This window comes from Staurois parvus, unplaced genomic scaffold (assembly GCF_062004578.1).
Source record: "Staurois parvus isolate SC_StPar_1 unplaced genomic scaffold, SC_StPar_1.0 ptg000418l, whole genome shotgun sequence".
NCBI classification, from domain to species: domain Eukaryota; kingdom Metazoa; phylum Chordata; class Amphibia; order Anura; family Ranidae; genus Staurois; species Staurois parvus.
Window position 1 is genome coordinate 1667379 of NW_028318214.1, and position 14393 is coordinate 1681771.

The 14393-nt window shown below is 42.3% G+C and overlaps 1 protein-coding gene across 1 annotated transcript in view; it reads left to right on the forward strand.

Moving 5' to 3' along the window:
* PPP1R9A (protein phosphatase 1 regulatory subunit 9A) overlaps positions 1-14393 on the forward strand; it is a 312177-nt gene that overhangs the window by 163837 nt on the left and 133947 nt on the right. Inside the window, exon 3 of the mRNA XM_089687140.1 lies at positions 5652-5784. Coding sequence (XP_089543266.1) covers positions 5652-5784 — 133 coding nt within the window. The remainder of the gene's footprint in view (positions 1-5651; positions 5785-14393) is intronic.

The following is a 14393-nucleotide window of genomic DNA, read 5'->3' on the forward strand; positions in this document are numbered from 1 at the left end:
CATCAGTGCTGCCTATCAGTGCCCATCAGTGCAGCCTCATCAGCGCACATCAGTGAAGGTGAAAAATTACCTGTTTTCAAAATGTAATCATATAAACAAAGAAAAACTTTTTATTTTCAATTTTTTTTTCTTTTTTTGTTTATAGTGCAAAAAATAGAACACCCAGTGGTGACTAAATACCACCAAAAGAAAGCTCTATGTGTGTGAAAAAAATGATAAAAATGATATATGGGTACAAAGTTGCATGACTACGCAATTGTAATTCAGAGCGCTGAAAGCTGAAAATTGGCCTAGGCACGAGGGGGGTAAAATGGTTAATTTACATTTCATATAGATGTCTGTGTATATATATATATATATAAATATATAAATATATATAAATATACATACACACACACACACACACACAGCGGTATTGAACCATTTTTCTCAGTAAATACATTTTTGAAGATGCTATTGAAATGAAATGTCGGTAGCAACCCATGCAATCCATACATACAAAGAAACCAAAACAAATATGATCAGAAATTAAGTTCTGTGTAATAAAATGGAATGACAAAGGGAAAAAGTAATGAACACGCTAACTGAAATTTATTTAATACTTCCTACAAAATCCTTTGTTGGTAATGACAGCTTCAAGACGCCTCCTGTATGGTAAACTAGTGGCATGCATTGCTCAGGTGTGATTTTGACCCATTCTTCCACACAGACAGTCTTCAAATCTTGGAGGTTGCATGGGCCTCTTCTATGAACTCTGATCTTTAGTTCTTTCCATAGATGTTCTGTTGGATTCAGGTCAGGTGATTGGCTGGGCCATTCTAGCAGCTTTATTTTTTTTCTTTGAAACCAATTGAAAGTTTCCTTGGCTTTGTGTTTGGGATCATTGTCTTGCTGAAATGTCCACCCTTATTTCATGTTCATTATCCTGGTAGATGGCAGCAGATTTTTATCAAGAATGTCTTGGTACATTTTTTCATTCATCCTTCCTTCAATGACATGAAGTTTGCCAGCACCGTAAGCTGAAAACAGCCCCACACCATGTTCCCACCTGCTAAATCCAAGTCTTTCGGAAGCAAATGGTCCTTGTCTCTTGGACAACTCTTCTGATAACTCTTTTCACTCCTCTCCCAGAAATCTTGTGAGGAGCACCTGGTTGTGGCCAGTTTATGGTGAAATTATATTTTTTCCACTTCCGCATTATGGCCCCAACAGTGCTCACTTAAACATTCAGAAGTTTAGAAATCCTTCTGTAACCAATGCCATCAGTATGTTTTGCAACAATAAGGTTGCTAAGGTGTTGAGAGAGCTCTTTGCTTTTACCCATCATGAGATGTTTCCTGTGTCACACCTTGATAATGAGACACCTTTTTATATCAGTTGAGACTGAACAAGCTGATATTAATTTGCACTGACAAGATGCAGGATTGCTTTCTAATTACTGATAGATTTCAGCTGGAGTCTCCATTTTCCATGCCTTTTTGCACCTCCCTTTCTTCATGTGTTCAATACTTTTTCCCTGTCTTATTCCATTTTATTACACATAACTCAATTCCTGAACTTATTTGCATTGGTTTCTTTGTATGTATGGATTGTATGGGTTGTTCCCGACATGTGGTGAAAATTTAAAAAATCTCAATAGCATCTTTAGAAAATATATTTACTGAGAAAAATGATGCGTTCAATACTTTTTTTACTTGCTGTGTGTGTATATATATATATATATATATATATATATGTAGCGCTACTCTCGTGATTGCTACTGTGTTGTGGATATCTGTAAGGCTGGCCATACATTATACAATTTTCTTGAGAATTTTGCTTTAGATTTACCAAAAACCATATAATATGAGGTCAAACCTAAACAACACTTTCAATTGTATCCAATTAAGCAGGCCCTTGCACTACATAGTTAAAGGTAAATCTAAAGGAAATTGGGCAGAAATTGGACAGAAAATTGTATAGTGTATGGCCAGCCTAAGCCTTTCTCCGCACAGCCAGGTAACAGGTACTTCTCACACAGACTTGCATCCAGAGACAATGACCTGTCCATGGGCTTGGTTTTGCTGTTTTATTAGGGGAAACCAACTTCGATAGGGAATAGGGATTATGGGATGCCCAGTTTGGCTTGAATCAATGGAAGGGGGACATTTCCTTCATATGTACAAAGGCAGATCCTGGACGGGTCTTTTCAGTCGTTGCTGAGCAGTAGCAGCTGTCCTTTATGGGCAAAGAACTAGTAACCCCTCAACAATCAGGTTTACTGCTTGTAGCTACATGCAGAGACGCCTTCTCTCCCACTGTAGAGCTGCTCACAGCTCCACACCCTGCAAGCACTACCAGCCCTCCTGGCTTCTCAGATGATCCCCTGAGACAAGGATAAAGGATTGAGCCCAGCACTGTCCTTAGAAAGCTGTGGCAGTCTTTCCCCTTAGAGATCCCAGAGTGTGCTGCTGTACTCACTCTGTCCTCTCTTCTGCTCCAGGTCTTAATTCCATTCACACCTCACCACTGAATTTATCCTCCTGCCAGATCTAGGGGACCCCTCCTAGGCACCAACAGTCTCCTCAGCATTCCATCTTCCACCTGACTCCTCTGCTAGCCTGACTCTGATATTTATGGGCCAGTCCACCATTCTACCAGAGCCTCCAAACCTGGGATTGGTCAGACTCCCATGAACATGCAGGTCAGGTCTCCACCCTTTCCTGCTTATTGACTTATGGAAGATTCTATGGTCCTCCAGAGTCATGAGGAGGTGATAGAGCCACAAACTGTTCAGTCATCCAGCTTACCTGCAATAACCTGACCACAATCACAGACTCTCACAACTACAGTGAGTCACACAAAGATTTTACCTAGAGTACACTAAACTATTCTAGTAGCACACTAGAGGGTGACACACACACACACACACACACACACACACACACACACACACACACACACACACACACACACACACACACACACACACACACACACACACACACACACACACACACACACACACACACACACACACACACACACACACGCAGACCACAAAGGGCTCTATTCACAAAGCAGTATTTTCTTCTTTTGAATTTTTGGTAAAATACCTCATAGCATGTTTCCAAATTGTTTTGGCATTCACTTAAAAATGCTACTAAAATACAAATATATTTTATGAAGTCATGCGGTATTACAGTATTGAAAACATACACAACTTAACAACTGGCGATAGCTGGAGTATTTATTAACAGTTATAAGTACCGCGTTGTTAAGGAACGGGTGGCCGCCAGAATCCTTAACCAGTAACTTTCATGGTTGTTATGGAGTAGGCGGTCCGCCGCATCTTTACCAACTAATGAGTCATCAGCTGTCAGCTGAATGTAAACAAAACAAACGCCGGAAATTAAAAATTACAGGGCCCTTTAGGTCTGGTATGGATTTTAAGGGGAACCCATGTCAAAATTAAAAAATAAAGCCTGCCCCCCCCCCCCAGAAAAAAAAATCCATACCAGATCCTTAGGTATGCTTTTTTTTAGTTGTTGGCGCTGCCGATGCCCATACTGACCTCGGTCTTTAGTCACTGTACACTTTTGTTAGTTGTTGGCCCTGCCCATACCCATACTGACCTCAGTCTTTAGTCATTACACGCTTTTGTTAGTTGTTGGCCCTGCCCATGCCCATACCGACCTCAGTCTTTAGTCATTGCACGCTATTGTTAGTTGTTGGCCTTGCCCATGCCCATACCGACCTCAGTCTTTAGTCATTGCATGCTATTGTTAGTTGTTGGCCCTGCCCATGCCCATACCGACCTCAGTCTTTAGTCATTGCATGCTATTGTTAGTTGTTGGCCCTGCCCATGCCCATACCGACCTCAGTCTTTAGTCATTGCATGCTATTGTTAGTTGTTGGTCCTGTCCATGCCCATACTGACCTCAGTCTTTAGTCATTGCACGCTATTGTTAGTTGTTGGCCTTGCCCATGCCCATACTGACCTCAGTATTTAGTCATTGCATGCTATTGTTAGTTGTTGGCCCTGCCCATGCCCATACCGACCTCAGTCTTTAGTCATTGCATGCTATTGTTAGTTGTTGGCCCTGCCCATGCCCATACCGACCTCAGTCTTTAGTCATTGCATGCTATTGTTAGTTGTTGGTCCTGTCCATGCCCATACTGACCTCAGTCTTTAGTCATTGCACGCTATTGTTAGTTGTTGGCCTTGCCCATGCCCATACTGACCTCAGTATTTAGTCATTGCATGCTATTGTTAGTTGTTGGCCCTGCCCATGCCCATACCAACTTCAGTCTTTAGTCACTGTACGCTTTTGTTAGTTGTTGGCCTTGCCCATGCCCATACTGACTTCAGTCTTTAGTCACTGTACGCTTTTGTTAGTTGTTGGCCTTGCCCATGCCCATACTGACTTCAGTCTTTAGTCACTGTACGCTTTTGTTAGTTGTTGGCCTTGCCCATGCCCATACTGACCTCAGTCTTTAGTCATTGCATGCTATTGTTAGTTGTTGGCCCTGCCCATGCCCATACCGACCTCAGTCTTTAGTCATTACACGCTTTTGTTAGTTGTTGATCCTGTCCATGCCCATACCAACTTCAGTCTTTAGTCATTGGATGCTGTTGTTAGTTGTTGGCCCTGCCCATACCCATACTGACCTCAATCTTTAGTCATTGCATGCTATTGTTAGTTGTTGGCCCTGCCCATGCCCATACCGACCTCAGTCTTTAGTCATTGGATGCTGTTGTTAGTTGTTGGCCCTGCCCATGCCCATACTGACCTCAGTCTTTAGTCATTAGATGCTTTTGTTAGTTGTTGGCCCTGCCCATGCCTATACCGACCTCAGTCTTTAGTCATTGCACACTATTGTTAGTTGTTGGTCCTGTCCATGCCCATACCGACCTCAGTCTTTATTCATTGCATGCTATTGTTAGTTGTTGGTCCTCTCCATGCCCATACTGACCTCAGTCTTTAGTCATTGGACGCTATTGTTAGTTGTTGTTCCTGTCCATGCCCATACCGACCTCAATCTTTAGTCATTACATGCTTTTGTTAGTTGTTGGTCCTGTCCATGCCCATACCGACCTCAGTCTTTAGTCATTGCATGCTATTGTTAGTTGTTGGTCCTGTACATGCACATACCGACCTCAGTCTTTAGTCATTGCATGCTATTGTTAGTTGTTGGTCCTGTCCATGCCCAGATTGACCTTAGGCTTTAATTAATACACATTTTTTTTTTAGTTTCTAGCCCTGCCCATGCCCAGATTGACCGTAGCCTGGAGCCATTACACACTATTGTTAGTAATTGGCCCTGAGCAACGAGGCATCTCTACTCATACCGATATACTGTGTATGGGGTGTATGTCTGTATGCGATGAGATGCAGTATGGATGCATCCTACATAGGGTCTGGCTGCCAGCACGATCATACATAAAACCATATGCCTGTGTACATGAGCCTGTAGAACAAGCATAATTGTATGAACTCTTCATTGAATTCTCTCCAGTCTTCATGCTTGGTAATGTGTTGTTTAATTGATGCAGTAATTCATAACACGGGTCTCCTGGGATGATTGTGTCATCAATCCATGCTGCCACTTTGATCGAAAGAAAATGATTTTCAGATGTTTCATGGGAGAAATCTGTTTTCTTTCATCAGGTGTTCAACACATACTCCAACGAAGACTATGACCGGCGGAATGACGAAGTGGACCCAGTAGCGGCTTCGGCAGAATATGAGCTGGAGAAGCGAGTGGAAAAACTGGATATATTCCCCGTGGATCTAGAAAAAGGTGTGCTTTTCATCCAACTAAGTGAAATGTAAATGTGAAATCCAAACAGGTAGAATGATATCTTCTTATCCAGTTATGCAGTCATTAAAAATAGATTTTACTGCTAGTAGTTGTCCCCGAATCTGTCTTGATGTCAGCTTACTATAATATTGCAGTATTTAGAGGGAGAAGCAGTGGGAGCCAATCAGAACTCTTTGAGCGGTGCTGTCAGCCTAACACTGTGGACATGTTTACAGGAGACTGTTTAAAGTGGTATTAAACCCAAAACCAAAAATGTAACATATCGCAGCTTACCAATCATTAGATTTGGTGGCTGCATTAGTTTTCTTTTTTAGGCTTTTTATCTCTGTGTTTTCACGTGGTGATCTGGCCAGCTACACACCTTTCGTACTAGGTCGCCCCCACTCTGCATGAAGGCGCAAAGGAGGCACAGCAGACAGCAGCTTTGTCAGTCTGGAGGGAGGGGAGTGTTAAATGTACTAGCAGATTTAAATACACTAACAAATTGAAGCTGAACCCCAGCTCACACTGCAGTTACACAATAAGTTATAGCAACAGTTTTTTTTTTCTTTTGAATAAAGGTTTTACATAAATAAAAGCTGATCATTGTAATCACCCCTATCAGTGGTAAATGGTTTGTTCCAACACTCTAACTGCTACATATGCAGGACTGCTTATTCTGTTGAAAAATAACAGATGTACTGGCTGGATCACCAGGTGAAAATGACAGAAAGAAAGCCTCAAATGCTAATGCACCACCACATCTAAGAATTGGTAAGCTGCAATATAATAAAGCTACATTCACACCTGAGCATGGCGGTTTTTATATTTGAGAATTTTTAGAAGTGTACTACAAGCATTTTATAAGCATATTATCCTTTTCCCACCCGCCCTATAGCAGAAATACCTCTACAGGGCAGCACGGGTGCGAAAAATCACATATATATATATATATATATATATATGTGATTTTGCAGTTCCATTCGCGGCCTCGGCTGTCAATCACTGGGTCCCGGGCAGTGATTACTCGCTGGCACCCGGTGATCGCCGAGTATTACCGAGGGGGGGGAGAACTGTATGTAAACAATACAGTTCTCTCCCCTGTCAGCTCCTGCACACTGCTTTGTATGGCTCTGAATCAGGGGCGGACTGACAACTCATGGGGCTCCCGGGCAATAGGGAATCATGGGGCCCCTGTGTCCTTGCCCAAACTCAAAAAAGCCTATGAAAAAGGTACCAGGGGCATCTCAAGGGGGCCCCTACTGATTCCGGGCCCTCGGGCAGTGCCCGAGTTTCCAAATGGTCAGTCAACCCCTGCTCTGAAAAGTAGTGTGCTTACAGTTGAAAGCACACACACAGCACATAATGTGAAACGGCACACAGTTTACCCTTTGATCGCCCCACATGTTAACCCCTTCCTGCCCAGTGCCATTAGTACAGTGTCAGTGCTTTTTATTAGCACTGATCACTATATTGGTGTCACTGGGGATGTCAGTGATACCAAGTCAGTGACACCAAGTCAGTTCCCCCCAGTGTCAGAATGCCCGCCGCAGTCTCGTTATAAGTCGCTGATCGCCGCCATTACTAGTAAAAAAAATTTCACGTAAACCAATTAATTTACACGTATTGGCATTTTTTTTTAGCAAAGACTTGTAGCAGAATACATTTCCCCTAAATTTATGACGAAATTAGTTTTTTACATTTTTTTTACTGGACATGTTTAATAGCAAAAAGTCAAAAATATTGTTTTTTTTTCTCAAAATCGTCAGTCTTTTTTTGTTTACAGCACAAAAAAATAAAAAACACACAGGCGATCAAACACCAGAGAAAGAAAGCTCTATTTGAGGGAAAAAAAGGATGTAAATTTAATTTGGGTGCAGCATTGCATAACCGCGCAATTGTCAATTAAAGTAACGCAAAAAACCTGGCCTGGTCAGGAAGGGGGGGTAAATCCTCTGGAGGGCGAGGGGTTACAAGCGTTTTACAGCTTCAGGCATTTTTGTTTAGCCAATAGAAAGCTTTAGGGGGAGGAAATTAGAGACGGAGAGCTGCTGTTTGAGCAGAAAACATGACAAAACGCTCATTGACAAAAAGAACTGTCAGGGAATATTCCCTTGTCATATGTATGGGCCATGTTCCTATACAGCACAACCCAATGCAAATGTTTTCTTTAACAGAAAAAAAAAATAAAAAAACGCAAAACGCTGTAAAAACGTGACGCCTGCAAAAAGCACTGCAAAACAGACAAAAAGCACAACGCATTGGTATGAAGCAGGCCTAAGACTCCATGCACACTTCAGTCTATTATGAATGCTGCTGCTAGACTCATACACCTTACCAACTGATCAGCGACTGCTGCCCCTCTCTGCCAATCCCTTCACTGGCTTCCACTAACCCAATGTATAAAATTCAAAATACTAACCACAACATACAAAGCCATCCACAACACTGCCCCTTGCTACATCGCCAACCTCGTCCACAGATATCGCTCAAATGGCCCACACCGCTCCTCCCATGATATCCTCCTCTCTAGCTCCCTCATCAGCTCCTCCCACGCTCGCCTCCAGGACTTCTCCAGAGCCTCTCCCATCCTCCGGAACTCCCTACCACAGCATGTCTGGTCAGCCCCCACCCTGTCTGCCTTTAGGCGATCTTTGAAAACTCACTTCTTCAGGGAAGCCTACCCCACCTCCACCTAAGAACTGTACTTAAATCACCCCCGCCAGATCATCCCCCGCAGCTATCACCTTTTGTATCACCTCCCCCTTCCTTTAGATTGTAAGCTCCACAAGCAGGACCCTCCTATTCCTTCTGTACTGAAATGTATTGTAATTGCACTGTCTCCCTTATATTGTAAAGCGCTGAGCAAACTGTTGGCGCTATATAAATCCTGTATAATAATAATAATAATGCACACAAGCATTTTTTTTCTTTAGGCCCAAAAAAGCTGTAAAAAATGCTAGATTTATTTATTTCAGGTACTTATATAGCGCCATCAATTTATACAGCACTTTACATATATATTGTACATTCATATCAGCTAGATAAAAAATACTAGTTAATAGCGTTTTATAGTAGCATTTAGAAGCGTTAGCATTTTATTGGCATTTTTATAGTACATGTATGAAAAAAAGATCGAAGCTGTTAGGAGCATTTTAGTAGCATTTAGGAGCGATTAGCGTTTTTTATCCCAAAAACTGTATAAAAACTTTTTTTTTCTGCTCTTAAACTCTGAAGCTTGAAAAACGCTGCTAGTGTGCACGGACACAGAGGATAACAATTTTTAGCTTCTAGGAGCAGAAAAAAATGCTAATAACAGCTTCTAGGAGCATAAGAGAACACTAGTGTGCATGGAGCCTAAGAGGGGAAAAACTGATGGTCTATTGCAGTGGTTCTCAACCTGTGGGTCTCGACCCCTTTGGGGGTCGAACGACCCTTTTACAGGGGTCCCCTAAGACCATCAGAAAACACATATTTCCGATGTGTAAAGAGCAGCTACTGTGTAGAAAGCAGCTGCTGTGTTGAAAGCAGCAGTATTGGAGGTAAAACGACACTCATGAATTATAATTACTGGGTATATAATTTTATGGTTGGGGGTCACCACAACATGAGGAACTGTATTAAAGGGTCACGGCATTAGGAAGGTTAAAAACCACTGGTCTATTGTATATGGTCCAGGTCAGACCAATGTAACTGTATATAAAACATCCATACCTGGAATTTGCCTTTAGCCTATCACACCCCGGTCACATTGGGTGCGACTTGGCATGCGATTTGCATGCCCTGCGATTTGCAAATTGTATGCCAAGTTGCACCCTATTGTCCGCTGTTAGAGCAGTCATATCGGTGCGGTTCCAACTTGGTTGGAGCCGCACCGATTTTCTAAAATAAGTACATGCACTACTTTTGGTGCGATTTGCATAGACATCTGCAGGGGCGGACTGACAACTCATGGGGCCCCTGGGCAATAGGGGATCATGGGGCCCCTGTGTCCTTGCCCAAACACAAAAAAGCCTATGAAAAAGATACAAGGGGCATCTCATGGGGCCCCCTACTGACCCCGGGCCCTCGGGCAGTGCCAGAGTTTCCAAATGGTCAGTCCGCCTCTGAACATATGTGTCAAATGTCTTGCAAATCGCACCTGAAATCAGCATCTCACCCGACTTTGAAATCGTGCGACTTCACTGTAAGTCACAAGATTACAAAATCGGGCTTGATGTGACTGGAGGGTTACTGTGTTAAAAAGGTAAAAAGGTAGTAAAGTAGTAAAAAGGCAACTTGTGGGGTTAACCAATCAGTTTTTGTGTTTTAGATCTCCATATAGTGAGGGTGTGGCAGGAGCTTGTCCTTTGCCTGTATACGCATTGCTAAGACTCCATTCACACTTGTGTGACTTGTCATGCAACTGGACACATAAAGTCGCATGAGAAGTCGCAGCCCTTATATTTCAATGGTAGCTTCTCAAATCTATGCGACTTAAAAAAGGTTCCTGCACTACTTTGATGTGACTTTCATATGACTTGAGTGCCACAGACTGCAATGTAAACCCTCAAAAGTCGCATGGAAGTCACATCTTAATGTTATCAATGTGACAGTTGTGCAATAGTCAAAGCCCCATCCAAGTCATACCCATCCAAAATTGCATCAAAGTCGCAATGCAAAGTCGCAATGGAAATCGCACCACTTTGGAGTCATACAAGTGTGAATGGAGCCTAATAGGTGTACCTTGTTTCTATTTGAAAAAGTTGGGAGGTATGGTTACACTGACTTACCATGCCTTGTTCTGCACTGTTTCTCTGTGTGGAGCCGGCCATCCTGATAGAGGCAGTGATTTGCTTCCTAATATCAGAGCCTCCAGCAAAGAGAACAGTGAGCAGCATAATCGTGACTTCTCCAAATGTCACTCCATATCTCTTCAGACTAGCAGTCAGAGGCAGCAGTGCCTTAGATCTCACGCTGCAGATATACATCTATAGTTGCAGGTTTGCCTAGGCCGGGTGTCGGCAAACCGCGGCTCCAGAGCCGCATGCGGCTCTTTTTCACCTTTGCTGCGGCTCCGGAGCACACTGCCCACCAGGTGACAGGCAATAGGGTTGCCGTAGCTCAGTGGTCGGCAAGCCGCGTCTCTATACACACTTTACTGCGGCTCTTCTGTGTGCCGGGCGCCCGCTCCCCTCCCTCCTCTCGGGCGGCCGCCCCAAAAGTCAGGACTCTGCAGCTAGCCCAGCAATGGGCAAACTACGGCCCGGCGGACCTTTTAATCTGGCCCGCGGAGCGTGGCAAACATTGGCTGTCAGGATGTAGGCGGGGCAGCGTGACGAACTCCTCTCCTCTCACAGTCCGCCCTGAAGACCGGAACGGCGCGGGAACACGGCGAGAGGAACGCGCGGAGCAAAGGTAAGTGAATTGACACAATATGGGGAATGAATTACTATAGGGGGGATGAATTACTATAGGGGGGATGAATTACTATAGGGGGGATGAATTACAATGGGGGATGAATTACTATATGGGGGATGAATTACTATGGGGGATGAATTACTATATGGGGGATGAATTACTATATGGGGGATGAATTACTATGGGGGATGAATTACTATATGGGGGATGAATTACTATATGGGGGATGAATTACTATATGGGGGATGAATTACTATGGGGGATGAATTACTATGGGGGATGAATTACTATGTGGGGGATGAATTACTATGTGGGGGATGAATTACTATGGGGGATGAATTACTATAGGGGGGATGAATTACTATAGGGGGGATGAATTACTATATGGGGGATGAATTACTATATGGGGGATGTATTACTATAGGGGGGATGAATTACTATATGGGGGATGAATTACTATACGGGGGATGAATTACTATGGGGGATGAATCACTATATGGGGGATGAATTACTATGGGGGATAAATTACTATATGGGGGATGAATTACTATGGGGGATGAATTACTATATGGGGGATGAATTACTATATGGGGGATGAATTACTATGGGGGATGAATTACTATATGGGGGATGAATTACTATGGGGGATGAATTACTATATGGGGGATGTATTTTCAGTTTTAAAAATGTGGCTCTCAAAATAAATTTCAATTGTGGTTTTGGCGAGATTTGGCTCAGTTGAAAAAAAAGGTTGCCCACCACTGACCTAAGGCTATGATTGTGATTATGACGATACACTGTGGCCCTGATTAACCCTTTGCTTACTGGGCCCTTAAACCCCCTTCATGACCAGAGCGCTTTTTGCAATATATGCAGTGTCGGATTTGTTTTAAATGTTGCAATGGTTTTGCGGCTCCCAGTCTTTTTTTCCCTTCGGAAACGGGTCCAAGTGGCTCTTTATGTCTTAAAGGTTGCAGACCCCTGGCCTAGGCACTCTCACACACCCAGAAATGTACAACTATTTTTTCGAAGGAATCCCAGGTGAAGAGCACAGTTGTCAGCATACTGTTTAGACACAGTTACATTTTTAAATGTTCTCTATAACATCTTCACTTTTAACATGTATAAATACATAAGGGGGGATATGATCTCCATGTATAATACATAAGGGGGGATATGATCTCCATGTATAATACATAAGGGGGATATGATCACCATGTATAATACATAAGGGGGGATATGATCTCCATGTATAATACATAAGGGGGGATATGATCTCCATGTATAATACATAAGGGGGGATATGATCTCCATGTATAATACATAAGGGGGGATATGATCTCCATGTATAATACATAAGGGGGGATATGATCTCCATGTATAATACATAAGGGGGGATATGATCTCCATGTATAATACATAAGGGGGGATATGATCTCCATGTATAATACATAAGGGGGATATGATCACCATGTATAATACATAAGGGGGGATATGATCTCCATGTATAATACATAAGGGGGGATATGATCTCCATGTATAATACATAAGGGGGGATATGATCTCCATGTATAATACATAAGGGGGGATATGATCTCCATGTATAATACATAAGGGGGGATATGATCACCATGTATAATACATAAGGGGGGATATGATCACCATGTATAATACATAAGGGGGATATGATCTCCATGTATAAATACATAAGGGGGATATGATCTCCATGTATAATACATAAGGGGGATATGATCTCCATGTATAATACATAAGGGGGGATATGATCTCCATGTATAATACATAAGGGGGGATATGAACTCCATGTATAATACATAAGGGGGATATGATCTCCATGTATAATACATAAGGGGGGATATGATCTCCATGTATAATACATAAGGGGGATATGATCACCATGTATAATACATAAGGGGGATATGATCTCCATGTATAAATACATAAGGGGGGATATGATCTCCATGTATAATACATAAGGGGGGATATGATCTCCATGTATAATTCATAAGGGGGGATATGATCTCCATGTATAATACATAAGGGGGGATATGATCTCCATGTATAATACATAAGGGGGATATGATCTCCATGTATAATACATAAGGGGGGATATAATCTCCATGTATAATACATAAGGGGGGATATGATCTCCATGTATAATACATAAGGGGGATATGATCTCCATGTATAATACATAAGGGGGGATATGATCTCCATGTATAATACATAAGGGGGATATGATCTCCATGTATAATACATAAGGGGGGATATGATCTCCATGTATAATACATAAGGGGGGATATGATCTCCATGTATAATACATAAGGGGGGATATGATCACCATGTATAAATACATAAGGGGGGATATGATCTCCATGTAAAATACATAAGGGGGGATATAATCTCCATGTATAATACATAAGGGGGATATGATCTCCATGTATAATACATAAGGGGGGATATGATCTCCATGTATAATATATAAGGGGGGATATGATCTCCATGTATAATACATAAGGGGGATATGATCACCATGTATAATACATAAGGGGGATATGATCTCCATGTATAATAAATAAGGGGGGATATGATCTCCATGTATAATACATAAGGGGGATATGATCTCCATGTATAATACATAAGGGGGGATATGATCTCCATGTATAATACATAAGGGGGGATATGATCTCCATGTATAATACATAAGGGGGGATATGATCTCCATGTATAATACATAAGGGGGGATATGATCTCCATGTATAAATACATAAGGGGGGATATGATCTCCATGTATAATACATAAGGGGGATATGATCTCCATGTATAAATACATAAGGGGGGATATGATCTCCATGTATAATACATAAGGGGGATATGGGTAGGGGTGTAGAGTTATTCACCCTGAGGTCATCACAGAGGACAAGGGGGCACTCTTTACATCTGGAGGAAAAGAGATTTAATCTCCAAACACAGAAGTTTCTTCACAGTAAGAGCTGTGAAAATGTGGAATAGACTCCCTCAAGAGTTGGTTGTGGCCAGCTCAGTGGATAGCTGTAGGAAAGTCCTGGATTCTTTCTTGGATACACAGAATATAACTGGATATAACATTTATAGGTAAAGTTGATCCAGGGAATATCTGATTGCCTCTCGGGGGATCAGGAAGGAATTTTTCCCCTGCAGGAGCAAATTGC